Source organism: Oncorhynchus mykiss, chromosome 5 (assembly GCF_013265735.2).
Source record: "Oncorhynchus mykiss isolate Arlee chromosome 5, USDA_OmykA_1.1, whole genome shotgun sequence".
NCBI lineage: Eukaryota > Metazoa > Chordata > Actinopteri > Salmoniformes > Salmonidae > Oncorhynchus > Oncorhynchus mykiss.
Genome location: NC_048569.1, coordinates 77,307,128 through 77,330,975, shown reverse-complemented (window position 1 = coordinate 77,330,975; position 23,848 = coordinate 77,307,128). Strand labels below are relative to the sequence as shown.

Here is a 23,848-nt window from a genome sequence, read left to right as displayed (position 1 = left end):
GACACACAATGACTGGACAACGAGACGGGACAGGGTGAAAGAAAGGATGTACACCCACTCTTCCTGTCCCGCACACTGTCGGTGCTTCACTCTGCCTGTTTGTCCTGTAGGAGGATGTGGAGGAGGAGGAGGAAGAGGAGGAGGAGGAGGAGGATAAACCCCATCATACTGCATGCAGCCACATCTCCCCTGCTTAAAGCACCATCCTCATGACTAGAGCCACACTTGCCTCATCATACTCTCACTGGTCTGACTGTCTGTCTGACACAAACACTATGACATTGTGAGGGCTGAGCTAGTGGAGACAGCTAGCAGCTTCCAGAGAGTTGGAGAGAAGGTGCTGTGTGGTGGATATATGGAGTAACAGAAACTATAGTAACACCTCGACCCAGGCCTTCTTTACGCTGTTCCCCCATTAGAGAGCTTGTTTCCTGGGGCTAATGGGCCATGCATCAGCCCTGCTACACACACACACACACACACACACACATGCACACACACACACACACACACACAAACACACACACACACACACACTTGATCAGCTCTGCCAAGGCCTCGTTTCCTGGTCCCCTATTCTAGGGTCCACAGACAGACACGGATGGGCCCTGGAACCGTTGCAGTTTAGCCCTGCTCTGTCTGGTAAACACACTGTTGCTGTTGGCCCACTGCACCCTCCTTACCTCCAGCCTTTTAAAATCCAGACATTCTGTTGGTAAACATGCGCCGCAACACTCCCTGTCAATCAGAAGTACTGAGTAATGAAAGAATACCAATTCTAACATGAAATGAAAGATGGACACAGCAAATCAAGCCAATGTAATTTCAGGAGGGAACAATTACAATCCAAAAGAGGGCATGTTTCCATGTCTTTAGGGAAGTTGGCTGTATGACTTTGTCTGTGTCTCTATTGCATATGGTGTTATCGTGCCTCTTTGTTTGACTAGTTTGATCTGAAACACATCTCTGTTCTCTCTGGCCTTTTGATGGAGCAGCATTGTAAAGTTTAGATGTTGGAATGTGCTCTCTCTCTGTTTGCCAAGTCTTCCTCATTTTCCCTCTCTTTTCTTTCTTTTATTACATTATTTGAACTTGGTGTGTGAATTGATTAATGACGCCAGAGGAGATGGCTGCCGTTTTACGGGCTCGTAACCAATTGTGCTATTGTGTGTGTTTTTTCCATGTTATGTGTAACTTATTCTCTTATGACCGAAAAGAGCTTCTGGATATCAGAACAGCGATTACTCACCTCGTACTGAACAAAGATTTTTTCTTTAATGAGTCTAATGCGAAGGATTTACTTCAGACACCGGACAAGGCCCAAATCCCCGTCATTCGCATGAAGAAGAGACAGAGATACTGTATAATGGTCATAGGTCAGGGTGCCTTGTAAGAATCAGATGGCGAGTGAGTAACCCGCCTCTACTATCAGACCTATTAGCCAACATGCAATCATTGGATAATAAACTGGATGAGATCCGATTTAAGCCTATCCTACCAATGGGACATTAACTGTCCCGTTTCACTGAGTTGTGTCTGAATGACAACATGGATAACATAGAGATGGCTGGGTTCTCCGTGCATCGACAAGATAGAACAGCTGTCTCCGGTAAAACAAGGGTTGGCTGTCTTTCTATTTGTCAATAACAGCTGGTGCACGAAATATAATATTAATGAAGTCTTGAGGTTTTGCTCGCCTGAGGTAGATAAGCTGTAGACCACACTATTTACTATTTTTCATCTATACTTTTCGTAGCTGTCTATTTACCACCACAAACCGATGCTGGCAATAAGACCACACTCAACAAGCTTTATAAGGCCATAAGAAAACAAGACACTGCTCATGCAGATGTGACGCTCCTAGTGGCCGGGGACTTTAATGCAGGCAAACTTAAATCCATTTTACCTAATTTCTACCAGCATGTTACATGTGCAATAAGAGGGAAATAAACTATAGACCACCTTTACTCCACACACAGAGATGCATACAAAGCTCTCCCTCCATTTGGCAAATCTGAGCATAACTCTATCTTCCTGATTCCTATTGACAAGCAACAACTAAAGCACGAAGTACCAATACATACGGAAGTGGTGAGATGACGCAGATGCTAAGCTACAGGAGTGTTTTTTACTAGCACCGACTGGAATATGTTCCGGGATTATTCCGATGGCATTGAGGAGTACACCACATCAGTCACTGGCTTTATCAATAAGTGCATTGATGACGTCGTCCCCACAGTGACCATACGTACATACCCCAACCAGAAGCCATGGATTACAGGTAACATTCGCACTGAGCTAAAGGGTAGAGCTGCCAATTTCAAGGAAGCTTTCCAGGAAGCTTATTAGAAATCCCGCTATGCCTTCCTACGAACCATCAAACAGGCAATACAGGACTAAGATTGAATCCTACTACACCGGCTCCAAAGCTCGCCGGATGTGGCAGGGCGTGCAAACTTTGTTGTGAGTTGTGAGCTGCCCAGTGACATAAGCATACCAGACGAGCTAAATTACTTTTATGCATGCTTCGAGGCATGCAACACTGAATGAGAACACCAGCAGTTCCGGACGACTGTGTGATCACTCTCTCTATAGAGGTCAACATTCATAAGGCCCAGGGCCAGACGGATTACCAAGACCTGTACTCCGAGCATGCGCTGACCAATTGGCAAGTGTCTTCACTGACATGTTCAACCTATCCCTGACCGAGTCTGTAATACCAACATGTTTTAAGCAGACCACCATAGTCCCTGTGCCCAAGAACACCAAGGGAACCTGCCTAAATGACTACCGATCCGTAGCACACACGTCTGTAGTCATGAAGAGCTTTGAAAGGGTGGTCATGGCTCACATCAACTATCTATCTTTTTCCTTTTTGTCTCTCTTTAAATCCCTCTCCCCCCTCTCTCTCCCATTCAATTCAATTCAAAGGGCTTTATTGGCATGGGAAATATGTTTACATTGCCAAAGCAAGTGAAATAAATAATAAACAAAAGTTAAATAAACAATAGAAAATTAACATTATACTCATTAACATTATACTCACAAGTTTCAAAGGAATAGACACATTTCAAATGTCATATTATGGCTATGCACAGTGTGTTATGATGTGCAAATCTCGTTCCCTTTGTTCTCTTTCTTTTTCTCTCGCTCTCTCTATCTTCTTCTCTCTGTCTTGTTCTCGCTCGCTCTCTTTCTTTCTTTTCTCTACTCATCTATCTTTCTATGTCTCTGTCTTTCTCTGTATCTCTTTCTTTCATCTCTCTCTCTCTCTCTCTCTCTCTCTCTCTCTCTCGATCTATGTAATTGTTAATTGGAACCATGGCCAGCCCAATATTGGCTTTGATGCAGAGACAGATGGTGTTGTTTTCTACGCAACAGCTCTCCCTGCCAGTACACACACACACACACGCACACACACACACACACACACACACACACACACACACACACACACACACACACACACACACACACACACACACACACACACACACACACACTGAGTTTGATTAGCTATCCTGGAGCCAGTCTTGAGAGAGCAGATCAAATCACCCACAAAAGCATTTATCACATTTATATAATCTGCATTAGAGCACGCTCCTATTATCTCACATCCCCTCTCTGTCTCTCCAAACAGACATGGTATTTTCTCAGGTTGTGCTTTACTGTGGGTGTTGCTTAGGTAGTAGGATTGCAGCTCTCTGATAATGAATATAAAACATTTGGCATGGCGTCTCTCCTCTCCCCTCACCACAACTGGCACATATGGAAGTAATATGTAGACTCACACACATAGGCAGAGAGGCCAGGAAACCAACCACAGGCAAATATGCTTTTAAAACGCCACAGACCATGCAGGGTACTGGGCAGCATGCACATGTTATTGTTGGGTTTTAAACTTTGCGGAGAGAAGCAAGGGACCAATGTTACAGTAAGCAGGCTTAGCTCTCTATGGCTGTTAGGTAGACATCAGTGGATTGTCGAAAAATCTCTTTGAAAGTGTGGGTAGTTTTTAATTGTGTCACGTTGCATGTTCTGCTGAACAGTTGAGGATGCCAAATGCTTTTTCAACAGATATGACCCTTCCAATTGTGTTATACCCATGGAAATTAGGCTAGCTAGCTTGCCAGAGGGTAGTATTTTTCATATTGGGCTTGTAGAAAATGTTCCAGACTAGAGTTTCATCCCTGGTTATACTCAAGTAGCCTTATATTTGGCTTTGAACTGCCCAATAACTCCTCATTGGAGATTAACTCCATGCTCAGTTAGGTAGAATGAGGTTATCTTTTGGCTTTGCAAAGTTCCCCGGCGCTCACCTCTGAGTGCGGACCTGAGCTGATTCCAGACCGACAGAAAGAGGCCAGACAGACAGAAAGAGGCCAGACAGACAGACAGGCCATGCTTTGGTGCGTTAGGTGTTAAGTCATGATACAGCGAGCCCAGGACTAAGCTAGTCTGTTTGTCTGTCTGTCTGGGTCTGTTTGTGAGCAGAGGAAATATAAACAACAATGATTTATGTGTTCAGGGATCAAGTTTAGGAATAAGGCCCTTTCTCTCTCTGCACGTTTAGTCATATCCTCCTCTTCTCTTTTCAGGGAGAACGGGGTGATAAGAAACACAAGGCAACGAGTAGCGTACATGCCTATGACAGTAGGGACAATATAAAGACAAAAATGTATGTTCTGTGTATTGTATGAATCATTGAGTTAATCGTCCCATTGTGTCAGTCATTGATGTCTATGCATATAGCACTACGTTGAAGTATTGTTGATACTCTGGGAGTGGAAAAATTAAGAATAGCATTGCTTTTACATTTTCAAGCAGTTCTCATGCAAGTGCTGGCTTCACAGTTTGTGTTCTTGTAAAAGTGGATGCTCGTGGCAATTACTTTCTTCAAACTTTCAAGTCTTTGATAAAAACATTACTCATATATTCCATTTTTTTTAAAATCTCAAAAGCCCTCCTCTCTCTCTTTCTTTCTCTCTCTCTTTCCCTCAGCTAACTGGTCGAGTCCCAAAGTGGGTCTCTCCGAGTCTCTTCTTTCATATTCCCATATCATATTATTGAGGTGTCAAATCACCATGTAAAGGCCTGGAGCTAATTTGGGGTTTCAGGCTTCCCCCACTAATTATTTAAGACTAATTACAGTCATATTTCCACAATTAAATTGATAAACTCTGCTGAGCTTGGGAAGGTTTCCCAAAGTAAACCCCTTCCTCTTCCTCATCTTCCCCCTCCTCTTCCTCCTTCCCTCTCTTTTCTCAGCGTTCCTCCATTGCTCTATTTCACATTTGATAGCTTAGGTGAGGCAGTCAGGCAATGGCATGGTGCTCCATCTTTCTCCACTTAAGTTTTCCTTTCCTTCCTGCCATAGTCTTAGTAAACGTTATTACTAAAAATAAATATCTACGTAGCGGTGAATTCTTCGACAGTGTTCGTCTCCCTGGTTTTGGAATTTATTATCTGTGGTGACAATGCCAGGAACATAGAGAGGAGAGGCCAGGGGTCAGGCAGATGTTGCAGATAGTGTTGGCTAGTGTGTGTGTGTGTTTGTGTACGTGCGTGTGCGTGTGTTTGGGGAATGGAGAACCTCTCTGTCTGGAGCTCCAAATAGGGATGGAGAGATAACAGAGATAATGTAACTAATTTTCACACAAACAAATGGGCACCATGATTTAAAAAATTAACTAACGTTGCAGTAGATTCTTGTGTTTTTGCTTTCCTCTCCCCCCTCTTTGGAAAATTCCTATTAACCAAAATCTGGGGAAGGCATCAAAGTGTGAATGATCGTAATGATCCTATATGTCCACCTACGCTTTAGGGAAATGGTCCATTCAGCACTACGCTCTATCAGTTTAGTTCTATGAGTTAATGTTTTAATTTGGCCTGCCAGGCAGCATGTTGTCAGCTGCCCCCCACTTTACATTGGAGGCCTTGGTAATAAGAATGACAAGTATGGAAATATAATGAAGTAGGATATCTAGACGAGACTGTGTGTTGGGGCCGCCGACTGGCCTGGGATGCTCAGCCCTGCTCACAGTTGTACTACAGTCAGTAGTAGGTTTTTCAGCGCATGTGAATGTTTATCCCTCTGAAATGAAGCAAATGGGTCGAGGTCCATTAAGAACCAAAAGGGGTGGTCTCGCTTTCTCTCTACTTCTCTCTCTTTCTCTGCTCCCTGTTCTATGCACACACACACTCACACATGCCAAGTTTCTCTCTTTCCCTCCATCCCTTCCTCAATCCCTCCTTCCCTCTCTGCCAGAAGACAAACCAGCATTTCATTGTGGGCTCAGCTCACATTTTCTTCTTCTTCTTTTGACTCTGCATATTACAGCTGGGTTTTGTGCTCTCACACTTTTTTACCTACCTAGGCTTAGGCTGTGTCTCATTGTATCATCCCACTCTCAGCCGGCTCTAATATGGCAAAATGATCTACTTTGAGATGATCCCCAATGGCAACGCCAAACAAACATACTGCATTGATAAAAGTTGCCTCTTTCTTTTGTACCTCTGAGTTATTGTGTGTGTGTGTGTGTGTGTGTGTGTGTGTGTGAGCATGCATACACAGACACGCGCATCTTGCACATGTGTTACCTATGATGAAGACAGATAAGTGTTTGTGCATATGCAATCACGTGCGTGTGTGTATCTGCTAGCTACATTCATGACAGATTTTGATAAATCCCTGCACACTGCTTACGCACAATAACAGGTTATATAAACAGTAGAAATCAGACACCTTATTGTGCAAGGGGACCTTGTGTGAAAATAAGGAGAGAACATTGCGAGAGGTCTTAAAATAATGAATGGGGATGGAGTGTGAAAGATGTGTTTGCGCAAAGTTTAGATGGAAGTTTTAACTTTGGAAAGGTCTGTTCATGTCTTTTTTTGTTTGCCTCTAGGCAGGCCTTTACTTTTATTGTCTCGAATTTGTTATTTTCCCAAAAAGTGGATGAACATATCAATACAGAATTGAGTTTTATGTGCATATCTTTATCAACGAAGAAGTCGTTGTGAGTGAAAGTCTTGAAAACTAACTCCATGAGCCCAATCGAAAATACAGCTTCTGAACAGTAAATCACAGCTACCTTGTGGTAGCTTACCATTTTATGTCCTCAGTAACTCTAAACATGTATTTCCTTCAGTAGCTGAAATGGAGACTGCTAAAAGTAATCAAAAGTTATTTGATGTAGATTAGACTATCAAAAATCATCCCTATGATATTAAATCAATGCTTATTGCTCTCTGGACTAGATATACCGATACTGTAAATCCCCACACCCTATTACTGTTCCTATGGTATCTCTGTGTTTCGTCTCCCTAGGTCCATAATGCTTTAGGTAGTCTCTTAGCACCGGTTTCCCACACACTGATTAAGCCTTAGTCTCTCTAGACAGCTGGGTTGCCTCCCACAATTTTCAAATGTTCCAGCTAGGGTCAGGTTTTTTCGACACTAATTAAGCCTTGTTCTAGACTAAAAATAATGTCCAATGGAGATTCTCCTTTGAGCTTGCTATTTAGTCCAGGACTAGGTTTTATCTGTGGCTGGGAAACCGGGCCATAGTGTCATACAGAAAACTACTGTATCACAGTCATTCTGTGGAATCCTTACCTTCAGCTCTTTTCTCTCACCGGCAAAGTGATGTCCCTCTGTGGTCCCTTTAGTCCTGAGACAAGGCTGTAGACTCCTATAACTGACTATGAGTCTTATTACACCTACTGTAATGCCATAGCAGCCTACAGCCATGTCTTGGGGCTATTTCTTCTGATGTACAGTATCTGTCTGTAACCTCATTGTGTCTCTCAACTCCAGCTATCTGAAACCTCAGTGGTCAAATTCCCTGTGTCTTGTGTAGTGCTGATACATAGCTGTAGACTCCTACAGTATAACTCCTAACACACTACAGCCATGTCTCAGGGCTATGTCTCTTGATGAAAAGTGTACTGTATTTGTAAAGCCATGGTGTCTCTCTTACTGACTGTCTATAACATTGTTGTATCTCTCCTTCCTCCAGGTATCTGGGGGATCTGATGTCCACTTCCCTCCAGGGAACTTCTCCCTCCACTGTCATGTTCAGAAGGAGGTACTTCCCCATGGCAACGAGCACCTCCTCAACTGGGCCACCAAGAAGTACAGAGCCGTTACCTCCTTCTCCGAACTCAAGATTGCCCTGGACATCTACATCAAAGTGGGAGAAGGTGTGTTTTACTGTTAGAGGGAAGGTATGGAAAAAGTTGGTACCTAGAACCATAAAGGGATCTTTGGCTGTCCTTTCTGTAGGATAACCATTGGTTTCAGGTGAAATGTGTGTGCCACATTCTCGTTTAAAATGCCTGGGGACTTTTACACCTAATTTCACTAACTGTATATTTTCTTTGCCTTGTGACAGGCCTTTTCATCCCCACTAAACCTTAATTAAGGGGTTCCTACTCAGTCAGTCATTCTTAATGGAGGCCATAGAGTAGCAGAGCACACACTCTGTTTTCTGACTTCTCAGTTCCACTAGCCAACCTTCAGGTGCACATAGACTTTCTTTATTTTGTAATCTGGCACCTTGCTTTCCTTGCTTGTCACTTTTCTTATTTGACCATGAGCCCAGAGTCAGTGGAGTGAGGAAGAAGTGACTGATGGAAATGCCTAGTAGGTTTGTGAGGGATCGCTTCTCTGATTGCTAGCTTGTGTGTAGGCCTGCTGCCAGATTTGAGGCCTGATAGACTAGTCCTGTGCACTCTGAGAAAAAGAGGGAAGTGGCAGAGTTGTACCGAAGTTGATGAAACAAGAACAACATCTGTAGACTGAAGAGATCAAACATGGGACTGTTTCTTGCTATTCAAGTCTTCAAGCAGGTTTAGTCAAATACACGAGAGGGATCTATTTATCATATTATCTCCTACTTAACTCCTCAAGCTGCTGTTAAGTAAGATGATAGGGGCCTTGCTCCTCAACTTGTGTCTATAGGAAGATCTCTTCTGAGCAGCAAAGTTTGTAGTAAACTAAACTGTCAAAGGCATTAATGGGTTTAGGGAATGTGAGATGTTCCTTGATAACTATGAGCTGTAAGTGGAAAAAACTGTGAAGAGGTGTCTTGAGCAAAAGCAGACATTGGGGGCCTCATCTCCTCTCAACCAGTCAGTAGAGTTACTGTAGTAGGGAGGCTGGCTGTTGGAAGTCCAGGGCTCCTCCAGGGATGTTGTGTAATTGATCCATTGAAGCCATGCTTCACTCCTTCCTTCACTGTTTCACTCCCCACTGGTCCTTTATAAACCGAACCGACAGCACGTTCAACTTCATCAACATCCAGATAGATAGTCGTTAATAGGTCTCCTATCTTTCAATGCAAGACAATATCACAGTTACTGCCAGGAGTGGAGTGGAGTAATGGCTCCATTACACATTACAGCATTATGTCAAAATCTAATTCAATTCTATTGGTCGCGTACACATATTTAGCAGATGTTATTTCGGGTGTAGCAAAATGCTTGTGTTCCTTGCTCCAACAGTGCAGTAATATCTATCAATTCACAACAATACACACATCGGAAAGTAAAATTATGGAATTAAGAAATATAGAAATATTAGGACTCCGACATTGCTCATCTTAATAGTTATATATTTTTTAATTCAATTATTTAACTTTTAGATATGTGTATTGTTTTATATATATATATATATATATTACAGTACCAGTCAAACTTTGGACACACCTACTCATTCCAGTTTTTTTTACTATTTTCTACATCTTAGAATAATATAAGACATCAAAACTATGAAATAACACATATGGAATCATGTAGTAACCAAAAACATGTTAAACAAATAGAAAAATAGATTCTTCAAAGCAGCCAACCTTTGCCTTGATGACATCTTTGCACACTATTGGCATTCTCTCAACCAGCTTCACCTGGAATGCTTTTCTAACAGTCTTGAAGGAGTTCCGACATATGCTGAGCACTTGTTGGCTGCTTTTCCTTCACTCTGCTGTCCAACTCATCCCATGTCACGTTCTGACCTTAGTTCCTTTTTTATGTCTTTATTTTAGTTGCTCAGGGCGTGAGTTGCGGTGGGCATTCTGTTGTTTTCTATGTTTTGTTCTGTTGTTATATTTCTATGTGTTTGGCCTAGTATGGTGCTCAATCAGAGGCAGGTGTCAGTCGTTGTCTCTGATTGGGAGCCATATTTAGGTAGCCTGTTTTCTATTGTGTTTTGTGGGTGGTTGTATCCTGTGTTAGTGTTTTCATCATACGGCACTGTTTTGGTTGTTTGTTTGTACTTTTGTTATTTTGTTCAGTGTTTTGTTGATTTATTAACCTTTCTGATCTCCCCATCCCGGATCCGGGTTCGTGAATACAGACTCAAGCTCATTACCATAACGCAACGTTAACTATTCATGAAAATCGCAAATGAAATGAAATAAATATGCTAGCTCTCAAGCTTAGCCTTTTGTTAACAACACTGTCATCTCAGATTTTCAAAATATGCTTCTCAACCATTGCAAAACAAGCATTTGTGTAACAGTATTGATGGCTAACGTAGCATTTAGCATTAGCATTCAGCTGGCAACATTTACACAAAAAAACAGAAAAGCATTCAAAAAAATCAATTACCTTTGAAGAACTTCAGATGTTTTCAATGAGGAGACTCTCAGATAGCAAATGTTCAGTTTTTCCTGAAAGATTATTTGTTTAGGACAAATCGCTCCGTTTTCTGCGTCACGTTTAGCTATGAAAAAACCCCTGTATCCAGGATTGTGTAAATCTATCAGCAAGCTCATTAGCATAACACAACGTTAACTATTTATGAAAATCGCAAATGAAATGAAATAAATATGCCATCTCTCAAGCTTAGCCTTTTGTAAACAACACTGTCATCTCAGATTTTCAAAATATGCTTCTCAACCATAGGAAAACAATAATTTGTGTAAAAGTAGCTAGCTAGAGTTAGCATTTCGCGTTAGCATTTAGCGTTAGCATTAGCGTTAGCATCCAGCACGCAACATTAACAAAAACATAAAAGCCTTCAAATAAAATCATTTACCTTTGAAGAACTTCTGATGTTTTCAATGAGGATACTCTCAGTTAGATAGCAGATGCTCAGTTTTTCCAAAAAGATTCCTTGTGTATTAGAAATAGCTCCGTTTTATACATCACATTTGGCTACCAAAAAAAATCCATAAATTCAGTCCTCAAAACGCAAACTTTTTTCCAAATTAACTCCATAATATCGACTGAAAACATGGCAAACGTTGTTTAGAATCAATCATCAAGGTGTTTTTCACACATCTCTTCATTGATACATCGTTCTTGGACACATGCTTTCTCCCCTGAATCAAATGGTAAAGTAGAAGCAGCTGGCAATTGCGCACCGAATTCGACGCAGGACACCAGGCGGACACTTGGAAAATGTAGTCTCTTATGGTCAATCTTCCAATGATATGCCTACAAATACGTCACAATGCTGCTAAGACCTTGGGCGAACGACAGAAAGTGTAGGCTCATTCGTTGCGCAATCACAGCCATATAAGGAGAGAATGGAAAACAGAGCTTCAGAAATTCTGCTAATTCCTGGGTGATGCATCATCTTGGTTTCGCCTGTAGAATGAGTTCTGGGGCACTTACAGACAAAATCTTTGCAGATTCTGAAACTTCAGAGTGTTTTCTTTCCAAAACTGTCAAGAATATGCATAGTCGAGCATCTTTTCGTGACAAAATATCGCGCTTAAAACGGGAACGTTTTTTATCCAAAAATGAAATAGCGCCCCTAGAGCTCTAACAGGTTAAATATATCATTATGGACACTTACCACGCTGCACATTGGTCTGATCCTTGCTAGTAGAAATTCCGTTACATCCTAAAGAATCTCAATTGGGTTGAGATCGTGTGATTGTGGAGGCTAGGTCATCTGATGCAGCACTCCATCACTCTCTTTCTTGTTAAAAGTTCATTTGTGTAATTTTGACCAAGGCACACCTGTTAATTGAAATGCATCCCAGGTGACTACCTCATGAAGCTGGCTGAGAGAATGCCAAGAGTGTGCAAAGCTGTCATCAAGGGTGGCTACTTTGAAGAATCTCAAGTATAAAATATATTTACATTGGTTTAACACTTTTGGTTACTACATGATTCCATGTCTGTTATTTCAGAGTTCTGATCTCTTCACTATTATTCTACAAAAGTATTCACCCCCCTTGGCATTTTTTCCTATTTTGTTGCCTTACAACCTGGAATTAAAATATATTTTTGGGGGGTTTGTATTATTTGATAAACACAACATGCCTACCACTTTGAAGATGCAAAATATTTTCTCTTGTGAAACGAACAAGAAATAAAACAAAAAAAATCTGAACTTGAGTCAGCATAACTATTCACCCCCCCCCCCCCCCCCCCTCCTCCCCAAAGTCAATACTTTGTAGAGCCACCTTTTTCAGCAATTAAGTGTCTTGGGGTATGTCTCTATAAGCTTGTCACATCGGATGGGTGGATGGGTTCCACTGGTGGACAGCAATCTTTAAGTCATACCAGATTCTCAATTGGATTGAGGTCTGGGCTTTGACTAGGCCATTCCAAGACATTTAAATGTTTCCCCTTAACTTATTATGGCTGGGGGCAGTATTGAGTAGCTTGGCTGAATAAGGTGCCCAGAGTAAACTGCCTGCTACTCAGGCCCAGAAGCTAAGATATGCATATTATTAGTAGATTTGGATAGAAACCACTCTGAAGTTTCTAAAACTGTTTGAATGATGTCTGTGAGTATTACAGAACTCATATGGCAGGCAAAAACCTGAGAAAAAATCTAACCAGGAAGTGGGAAATCTGAGGTTTGTAGTCTTTGCCTATCCAATATCTGTGTCTATGGGGTGTCTATGGGGTGTCTATGGGGTCATATTGCACTTCCTACGGCTTCCACTAGATGTCAACAGTCTTTAGAACCTTGTTTCGGGCTTCTACTGTGAAGGAGGAGAGAATAAGAGCTGATTGATATGAATATCTTAGCTTCTGGGCCTGAGTAGCAGGCAGTTTACTCTGGGCACCTTATTCACCCAAGCTACTCAGTACTGCCCCCAGCCATAAGAAGTTAAGCAATGGCTTTTTTCTGGCCCCTCTTCCGTAAAACCCAGCTCTGTGGAGTGTACGGCTTCAAGTGGTCCCATGGACAGATACTCCAATCTCCACTGTGGATCTTTGCAGCTCCTTCAGGGTTATCTTTGGTCTCTTTGTTGCCTCACTGATTAATGCCATCCTTGCCTTGTCCACGAATATTGGTGGGCGACCTTCTCTTGGCAGGTTGGTTGTGGTGCCATATTCTTTCAATTGTTTTATAATGGATTTAATGGTGCTCTGTGGGATGTTCAAAGTTGGGATGGGGATGAATACTTTGGCAAAATAGTAAAAATAAAGAAAAAGCCATGTATTAGTAGGTGTGTCCAAACCTTTGACTGGTACTATATGTATGTGTACATGTGATAGGATGTATAGACATTATGGACAGTATACGGATAGAATATTTAGTATATCTGTAGAATACCTAGAATAGATTAGTATATATACCACAATAGATGAGGGATGGCATTGACTAGAATACAGTATATACATATGAAATGAGTAAAACAGTATTTAAATATTATTAAAGTGACCAGTGTTACATTATTAAAGTGACCAGTGATTCCATGTCTATGTACCTAGGGCAGCAGCCTCTAAGGTGCAGGGTTGAGTAACCAGGTGGTAGCTGGCTTGTGACAGTGACTAAGTTCAGGGCAGAGTACTAGGTGGATGCTGGCGAGTGATGGTTATTTAACAGTCTGATGGCCTTGAGATAGAAGCTGTTTTTTAGTCTCTCGGTCTGAGCTTTGATGCACCTGTTCTGACCTCGCCTACTGGATGATAGCGGGGGGAACAGGCCTTGGCTCAGGTGGTTGATGTCCTTGATAATCTTTTCGGCCTTCATGTGACATCGGGTGCTGTAGGTGTCCTGGAGGGCAGGTAGTTTGCCCCCGGTGATGCGTTGGGCAGACTGCACCACCCTCTGGAGAGCGGGATACCAGTCAGTGATACAGCCTGATAGGATGCTCTCAATGGCCATCTGTCAAAATTTGTAATAGTCTTAGGGGCAAAATTAGGGGCCAAATTTCTTCAGCTTCCTGAGGTTGAAGTGGCGCTGTTGCGCCTTCTTCACCACACTATCTGTGTGGGTGGACCATTTCAGACCATGTCAGTGATGTGTATGCCTTGGAACTTGAAGCTTTTCACCTTCTTCACTGCTTCCCTGCTGTCTCCTGGAGTCCACAATCAGCTTTTTGTTTTATTGAAGTTGAGGGGGAGGTTATTTTCCTGGAACCACTCCGCAAGGTCCCTCACGTCCTCCCTGTAGGCTGTCTCGTCATTGTTGGTAATCAGGCCTACTACTGTTGTGTTGTCTACAAACTTGATGATTGAGTTGGAGGCAGAGTGAACAGGGAGTACAGGAGGGGGCTGTGGGGCCTCTGTGTTGAGGATCAGTGTAGTGGAGATGAGGTTTCCTACCTTCACCACCAGGGACCGGCCACTCAGGAAGTCCAGGACCCAGTTGCACGTGGTTCAGACCCAGGGTCCGTAGCTTAATGATGAGCTTGGAGGGTACTACGGTGTTGAAGGCTGAGCTGTAGTCAATGAACAGCATTCTTACATAGGTATTCCTCTTGTCCAGATGGGATAGAGCAGTGCGCAGTGTGATGACGATTGCATCGTCTGTGGGTCTTTTGGGTCGGTATGCAAATGGAATCTGCAAATGGAATCAAATGGAATCAAATGCAATCTGGGCTAGCAGCCTTGCAAGGGTTAACTCACTTAAATGTCTTACTCAGAGAATGTGAGCCCACAGTCCTCAGGAGTGGCCTGTGTCGGTCGCATTGTGTTATCATCAAAACTGCTGAAGAAGGTGTTTAGCTTGTCCAGGAGCAAGATGTCGGTGTCCGCGACGTGGCTGGTTTTCCCTTTGTAGTCCGTGATTGTCTGGAGTCCCTGCCACATATATCTCGTGTTGAATTGCAACTCCACTTTGTCTCTGTACTGACGTTTTGCTTGTTTGATTGCCTTACGGAGTGCATAACTGCACTGTTTTTTATTCAACCATATTCCCGGTCACCTTGCAATGGTTAAATGCGGTGGTTCGTGGTTTTAGTTTTGCGTGAATGCTGCCATGCTTTTTGATTTGGGAAGATTTTAACAGTCAGTGGGAACAACATCCCCTATACACTTCCTGATTAACTCAGTCACTGTGTCAGTGTATACGTCAATGATATTCTCAGAAGCAACCCAGAACATATCCCAGTACACATGCTCAACAAAAATCTTGAAGCATGGATTCTGATTGGTCAGACCAGCGTTGACTAGACCTTAGCCTAGGTACTTCCTGTTTGAGTGTCTGCCTATAGGAAGGGAGGAGAAGAATGTAGTCGTGATCTGATTTGCCAAACTGAGGGCGGGGGAGGCCTTTGTTCCTCTCCCTTCTGGGATGGCTACAATGGTCAATAGTTTTTGAAGTGCGAGTTGTACAGGCAATGTGTTAATAGAACTTTGGTAGCTTTTTCTTCAGATTCGTTTTTTTAAAGCCCCCAGCTACAATAAATGCGGCTTCAAGAATTGTGGTTTTCAGTTTGCACAAAGTCAGGTGCAGTTCCTTGAGGGCTGTCGTGGTATCGGCTTGAAGGGGAATATACACGGCTGGTACTATAACCAAAGATAAATCTCTTGGGAGGTAATATGGTCTGCATTTGATTGTGAGGTCGGTATGCTAGGTCGGGTGAACAAAAGGACTTGAATTCCTGAACGTTATCAGAATCACACCATAAGTAGTTAATCATGAAACATACACCTCAGGCCTTTGTTTTGTGCTCTCCATGTTCTGTGCTCTCCATGTTCTTAGTCACTTGGAGGAGAGCAGAGAGAACAGAGAGTGTGTGATTGCTTAGCCTTGAAGCAGTCATCCATTTACAGCCTCTCTCTCTGTCATTAGATACACACACACACACTTACTCAGCTCTTCAAAGTGCCATGAGGAGGTTCGGGGAGGAAGGTTCCAAACCTTTACTTTATATTCTCTAAACCTCACTACTGTCCAAGACCTTGTTTGCCAAATAAGGAAGCATCTGTCTTGTGATTCCTCTGAAAAGATGGAGAAGAGATTGCATGCCTGGGCAGTTGGATGGAGTATAATAATATTTGAGTAAATAAATGATAAGTTAGAATGGTGGGAAACCTGACAGGAATTACTGATTGGATGTGTTTATGACTGATATTGTTCAAAATGTATTTTCAAAACATATTGGCCTTAATTTTGTCAGAACCTGAATAATAGTGTTCAATACAAAATCTGTCTGTATGTCCGTCTTTTACTAGCAATCCCAAAGTGTTTAGATTAGAGGTCGACCGATGAAATCGGAATGATAAATTAATTAGGGCCGATATCAAGTTTTCATAACAATCGGAAATCGGTATTTTTGGGCGCTGAGTTGCTGATTTTTTTATTTATATATATATACATTTTTTTATAACTGACTTGCTTAGTTAAATAAAGGTAAGAACACATTCTTATTTTCAATGACGGCCTAGGAACGGTGGGTTAACTGCCTTGTTCAGGGGCAGAACGACAGATTTTCACCTTATCAACTCGAGGGATCCAATCTTGCAACATTACAGTTAACTAGTCCAACGCAATAACGACCTGCCTCTCGCTCGTTGCACTCCACAAGGAGACTGCCTGTTACGCGAATGCAGTAAGCAAAGGTAAGTTGCTAGCTAGCATTAAACTTATCTTATAAAAAACAATCAATCATAATCACTAGTTAACTACACATGGTTGATGATATTACTAGATATTATCTAGCGTGTCCTGCGTTGCATATAATCTGACTGAGCATATAAAGTATCTAAGTATCTGACTGAGCGGTGGTAGGCAGAAGCAGGCACGTAAACATTCATTCAAACAGCACTTTCGTGCGTTTTGCCAGCAGCTCTTCGTTGTGCGTCAAGCATTACGTTGTTTATGACTTCAAGCCTATCAACTCCCGAGATGAGGCTGGTGTAACCGAAGTGAAATGGCTAGCTAGTTAGCGCGCGCTAAAAGCGTTTCTAACGTCACTCGCTCTGAGCCTTCTAGTAGTTGTTCCCCTTGCTCTGCATGGGTAACGCTGCTTCGATGGTGGCTGTTGTCATTGTGTTGCTGGTTCGAGCCCAGAGAGGAGCGAGGAGAGGGACGGAAGCTATACTGTTACACTGGCAAGACTAAAGTGCCTATAAGAACATCCAATAGTCAAAGGTTAATGAAATACAAATGGTATAGAGGGAAATAGTCCTATAATTCCTATAATAACTACAACCTAAAACTTCTTACCTGGGAATATTGAAGACTCATGTTAAAAGGAACCACCAGCTTTCATATGTTCTCATGTTCTGAGCAAGGAACTTAAACGTTAGCTTTCTTACATAGCACATATTGCACTTTTACCTTCTTCTCCAACACTTTGTTTTTACTTGAGGCTAACCCCCAAAACCAATTCTTTCTTTGGCCGCCTCTCCTTCCAGTTCTCTGCTGCCAATGACTGGAACGAACTACAAAAATCTCTGAAACTGGAAACACTTATCTCCCTCACTAGCTTTAAGCACCAACTGTCAGAGCAGCTCACAGATTACTGCACCTGTACATAGCCCACCTATAATTTAGCCCAAACAACTACCTCTTTCCCTACTGTATTTTATTTATTTATTTTGCTCCTTTGCACCCCCATTATTTTTATTTCTACTTTGCACATTCTCCCATTGCAAATCTACCATTCCAGTGTTTTACTTGCTATATTGTATCTACTTTGCCACCATGGCCTTTTTGCCTTTACCTCCCTTATCTCACCTCATTTGCTCACATCGTATATAGACTTGTTTATACTGTATTATTGACTGTATGTTTGTTTTACTCCATGTGTAACTCTGTGTCGTTGTATGTGTCGAACTGCTTTGCTTTATCTTGGCCAGGTCGCAATTGTAAATGAGAACTTGTTCTCAACTTGCCTACCTGGTTAAATAAAGGTGAAATAAATAAATAAATAAAAAAAATGATTTTATTGATGTATTATATTAAGTTAAAATAAGTGTTCATTCAGTATTGTTGTAATTGTCATTATTACAAATACATTTTAAAAAATTAAAAAATAAAATTGGCCGATTAATCGGTATCGACTTTTTTGATCCTCCAATAATCGGTATCAGCGTTGAAAATCATAGATATCTCAAAACGTTGGCTGAACAAACTGTAGTGTAAATACTCACCCATTTGCTCATGAGTAATCATCTTGAAAGTTTAAAAAAACTTGCACACAGCGATTCCCAGTATCACTTCAGGATATTAAGCTTACGTATTGTCCTCTCTGTCTTCGTCAGAGCTTCTTCCTCTTGACGATTAATCATGTATAATCACATCACGTGTTCAAATTATACATCGAGTCATGATCTCATCTCATAATCACATCCACCCACCTTCTCCTTTCCTCTTCCAGACCCAGTGTTCTCCGATACTTGCAAGATCGACAACAAGTTCCTCTCTCTGAACTACCTTGCTGGCTACGTAGAGTCCCAGGCCTCTAAAGGCTGTGTCCTGTCTGGACCAGACCAGGACCAAGAGGTCCACATCATCGAGCTGCAAGCACCCAACTCTAGTAGGTCAGTACTGTAATCCACCACAACCATAACATAAACATAACTCCAGCTGGTCAGTACTGTAGCCCACGACCAGAACCAAAAAATAGTCTGGCCCAAATAGGGTGCACGTTTATCTAGTTTTGGCTGGTTTCCTGGACACAGATTAAGCCTAGGTCTGGACTAAACACTTTCAATGGAGATTCTCTACTGAGCTTGCTTTGAGTCGAGGAGCAGACTTAATCGTTCACTGGGAAACTGGCCCTTTATGTCAATACAATACACATTATATCGATCACAGTAACTCTTAGCACAAACCTTAATGATCTCAGTGTCATTTCCCCATTACAAGAGGCCAGAATGATCTCTCTCTCTGGTCTCTGGTAGTTTGTTTTGGATACGAAGGAAGAGGGTGGGTAATATTGACCGTATGACGTTCTGTTAAGAACTCTACCTCAGGCTCAGAGTCTATGAGGTTGTCCCAAAATGGCACCCTATTCACTATTCGCCACTTGGGATGCAACCTATCTCAGACTCTAGTCTGTATCTCCAGTCTGCCAGATAATCGCCTCACTCTTCCAGTGGTGTGATTATTTTGTATATGCATGAAGAGCCCAGAAATACATGTATTTCACCATACTTCCACTATGTGGTCTGGTCTGTTACACACATGTCCTCCTCTTTCTGGGAATACTTCCAGTTTCTTAATCAGTTGGCCAGACTGAGAGAATTCATGTAAATACAGAGTGTTTTGGGCCTTCCAAAATTCTTATGTATCTCTCTCTCTCCCTCTCCTTGAGCAGTGCGTTCCAGGTGGATGTGATCGTTGATCTGAGGCCGTTGGGGGCAGATGTTCTGTTGCCTCGTGACATCGTGCTGCTGCTGAAGTGTCAGAAGTCTGTCAACTGGGTCATCAAGGCTCACAGCATCAGCGGGAAACTGAATGTAGTGGTACGTGACTCAGAACGTCACTCTTAACGTAACAAACACAGCCTCTCCTTTTGGAATGAGCTGTTTTGACCTAAATAAAAATTATTTGATTTTCAGTAGTAGCAGTTTATTTAATGGCAATCTCCAGAGACCCAAGACTCCATCCCTCAGCTTTATAGCAAACCAAGTGGCGGCACTGTTGAGTTCAAATTGAGTAGTTCTACTTTCAGATTTTTTACTGCCAAAATGTTTTTCACTGTCTCAGTAACACATCACAATGGCACTGATGGTGTGAGGGGATACAGGCAGAATAACCATGTCACAACACATGACTAGACAGGCACAGCAGACAGACAGGCATGTCACCACTTTGTGTTGCTGACCAATACATTTGTCACAATCTGAGGAGTGTTGAAGTGGCACCTGGTTTCAACCTGCCTGCAGGGGATGTAGGGATGGAAGGAGGGAGGGGGATGGATGAACTGTGAAATATCACCCTGACAGCACTAAGGGTTGTCATCGCATCAAATAAGGAAGGGAAAGGAGGAGGAGAAAGGGGGAAGAGAGGAGGGGGGCAAGACATTTTCATAGCCTCATCACAGACAGTATTTGTGCTCACAGCCTGACCTGTTTGTCATCCATGATAATGTGAGTTATGAGCGCTGCTGACTGCAGGCTCTGGCTGACTGCAGGCCCTGGCTGACTGCAGGATCTGGCTGACTGCAGGCTCTGGCTGACTGCAGGCTCTGGCTGACGGCAGGCCCTGGCTGACTGCAGGCCCTGGCTGACTGCAGGCCCTGGCTGACTGCAGGCCCTGGCTGACTGCAGGCTCTGGCTGACTGCAGGCTCTGGTTGCATCCCAAATGACACCCTATTCCCTATAAAGTGAACTACTTTTGACCAAAGTAGTATGGGCCCTGGTCAAATGTAGTGCACTATAATGGGAATAGGGTGCTATTTGGGACCAGCCCTAGCTCTGCCAATGGTTTCACCAGACCTGAGTGGTTTGGATTGCAGAAACGGTAGGGTGTTTGGATGGGTAGGCGTATAACGCAAACGTGTATTAACAAAGGTTGGCAGTTTACCTACTGACCTGCAGTTTACTGTTCTAGGGCAGTACCAGTACCAGCTTGGTCCTATATGGGTTGGCAGGTAGCCTAGCGGTTAAGAGCGTTGGGCCAGTAACTGAAAGGTTGCTGGTTCAAATCTCCAAGATGACTACGTGGAGAAAAAACATATGCTGATGTGCCCTTGAGCAAGGCACTTAACCCTATTTGCTTTGGATAAATTACTAAAATAAATATCTGTTTAACACGACAGTTAATAACCAAAACAAATATTATTTTTCACATGCTCCGAATACTTAACTGTGAAATGCTCGCAGATCTCGACAAACCATTTCTGTCTGAATCTTGCGTTGTGCATGGGGGCGTTGTCATGCTGAAACAGGAAAGGGCCTTCCCCAAACGATTGTCACAAAGTTGGAAGCACTGAATCATCTAAAATGTAATTGTAGGCTGTAGCGTTAACATTTCCCTTCACTGGAAGAAAGGGGCCTAGCCCCAACCATTATTCCTCCTCCACCAAACTTTACATCTGGCACTATGTATTGGGGCAGGTCGGACTGCCAGATGGTGAAGCGTGATTCATCACTCAAGAGAAGATGTTTCCACTGCTCCAAAGTCCAGTGTCGGTGAGCTTTACACCACTCTAGCCGACACCTGGCACATGGTGATCTTATGCTTGTGTGCGGCTGCTTGGCCACGGAAACCCATTTCATGAAACTCCCGACGAACAGTTCTTGTGCTGACTTTGCTTCCAGAGGCCATTTGGAACTTGATAGTGAGTGTTGCAACCGAGGACAGACAAGGTTTAAGTGCTACATGCTTCAGCACTCGACGGTCCCGTTCTGTGAGCTTGTTTGGCCTACCACTTTGCGGCTGAGCCGTTGTTACTCCTAGACGTTTCCACTTAACTATAACAACACGTATAGTTGACCGGGGCAGCTGTATTAGGGCAGAAATTTGACTAACTGACTTGTTGGAAAGGTGGCATCCTGTGACGGTGCCACGTTGACTGAGCACTTCATCAAGGCCATTCTACTTTGTCTATGGAGATTGCATGGCTGTGTGCTAGATTTTATACACCTGTCAGCAACGTGTGTGGCTGAAATAACTGAATCGACTCATTTGAAGGTGTGTCCACATACACTCTATATACAAAAGTATCATTATAGGAAACAGATACATTCATTGTTATCTATACATTATTGATAACTTCAATTTCAAATGTTCACTGAATCTATGTACAGCTGCCCATTTGCTCCCGCTGGACGTGGTCACTTTTTTCAGTTGATCTTAGGGACATGGAAAAACATTTAAATGACTCCTGGGTTGATAAGGGCTGTGAAATCTGCATGATCTGTCACACAGACTGTTGTGCTGTTACTGACATCATCAGTCTCCAGCAGACACATTTAGTTCTTCAAGTGTTGGCATTATCAAGTCCCATCAGAACAGCACAGACCCTCAATTTTGGTCTGCATTGCCTTGCATTTTTCACATTTACACCACCAGTTCCCCGTGACTCTCTTTCTGGGCGCTGCCGCTGGTTGCTGGTCTGCCGGATCACCTGTTGCCATTTCCTCCATTCTGTCTCGGCTTCTATCTGTCCAAGCTCTTCATCAGTATATTCTGGCCCATATACATATGGTTCTGCAAAGTATGCATCCTCTTCAGTTTTAGCTGTCTGACTCAGACACGTTTTGATTTTGATGTAATGGTTTTGGGCAGTGTAGCGCTTGAAAGATGTGTCTGTACTGCGCTCTCCTCGAGAAGCAGGCTCCGTAGAATTTGGAGGTGTGGCTAAGCAAGACTAGCAGCACGCGGATGTAGTAGTGACATAGAAATTAGTTCCAATACAAGGGAAAAACAGTAAACACAGTTCGGGATATACACATTTATGCTCGTCATTGTGGAAAAAGTGTTTCGATATTGACATGCCTGTATAGCCCAGATGTTTTGAAACACGTTTTTTGGGGTGAGTCTGGCCACTACCACGATTTGACTCTTGCAAGCAACTAAGACAGCCAAAGAAATCTCAGGAATGGAAGTCTGATCAAACCAATTGTCTGGGTGAGGCTTCAAAACTAAAAGTAAGTAGAAAATGAGGTCTAACATGTTAAAATCTGAAATATCCCTTTAAGCATTCTTTTGACTATTTAGCAGTCTTATAGCTTGGGGTAGAAGCTGTCTTGGAGCCTGTTAGTCTGACAGCCGATGCTCCGGTACCATTTGCCAGATGGTAGCAGAGTGAACAGTCTATTACTTGGGGGGCTGGAGTCCTTGGCAATGTTTCTGGCCTGATATAAAGATCCTGGATGGCAGGGAGCTCGCCCTGAGTGATGTACTGGACTGTCCTCATCATCCTCTTTAGCGCTTTGCGGTCGATGGTGGTGCATTTGCCATACCAAGCCGGGATGCAGCCAGTCAAGATGCTTTCGATGGTGCAGCTGTACAACTTTCTGAGAATCCGAGAGCCCATGCCAAATCTTTTCAGCCTCCTGAGGAGAAAGAGGACTGTTGTGCCCTCTTCACAACTGTATGGGTGTGTGTGGACCATGTTAAGTCCTTAGTGATGTGGATGCCAAGGAATTTAAAGCTCTGAACCAGCTCCACAACAGCCCTGTCTATGTGGACAGGGACGTGTTCTCCCCTCCTTCTCCTGTAGTCCACGATCAGCTCCTTGGTCTTATTGACATTGAGGGAAAGGTTGTTGTCATGGCACCACACTTCCAAGTCTCTGACCTCCTCCCTGTAGGCTGTCTCATTGCTGTCGGTGATCAGGCCTACCACCATCGTGTCGTCACCAAACTTGATGATGGTGTTGGAGTTGTGCGTGGCCATGCAGTCATGGTTGAACAAGGAGTACAGCAGGGAACTTGAGGGGTCCCCATGTTGAGGGTCAGCCTGGTGGAGGTGTTGTTGCCTACCCTTACCACCTGGGGCTGTCCCGTCAGGAAGTTCAGGATACAGTTACAGAGGTAGGTGTTCAGTCCCATGGTCCCCAGCTTGCAGATGAGCTTGTAGGGGATTATGGTGTTGAAAGCTGAGCTGTAGTCTATGAACAGCATTCTTACATAGTTATTTCCCCTCTTGTCCAGGTGGGAGAGGGCAGTGTGAAGTAACTAGATTGCGTCATCTGTGGATCTGTTAAGGCGGAATGCGAATTGGAGTAGGTCCAGGTTGTCTGG

At 43.0% G+C, this 23,848-nt stretch overlaps 1 protein-coding gene across 2 annotated transcripts in view; it reads left to right on the top strand.

The window, feature by feature from the left end:
* Positions 1-23,848, top strand: part of LOC110524600 (transforming growth factor beta receptor type 3) — a 126,006-nt gene that overhangs the window by 71,935 nt on the left and 30,223 nt on the right. For both annotated transcript variants that reach the window (XM_021604413.2, XM_021604412.2), the window contains exons 5-7: positions 8,022-8,205; positions 18,528-18,690; positions 19,470-19,617. In XM_021604413.2, the coding sequence (XP_021460088.2) occupies positions 8,022-8,205; positions 18,528-18,690; positions 19,470-19,617 (495 nt within the window). The remainder of the gene's footprint in view (positions 1-8,021; positions 8,206-18,527; positions 18,691-19,469; positions 19,618-23,848) is intronic.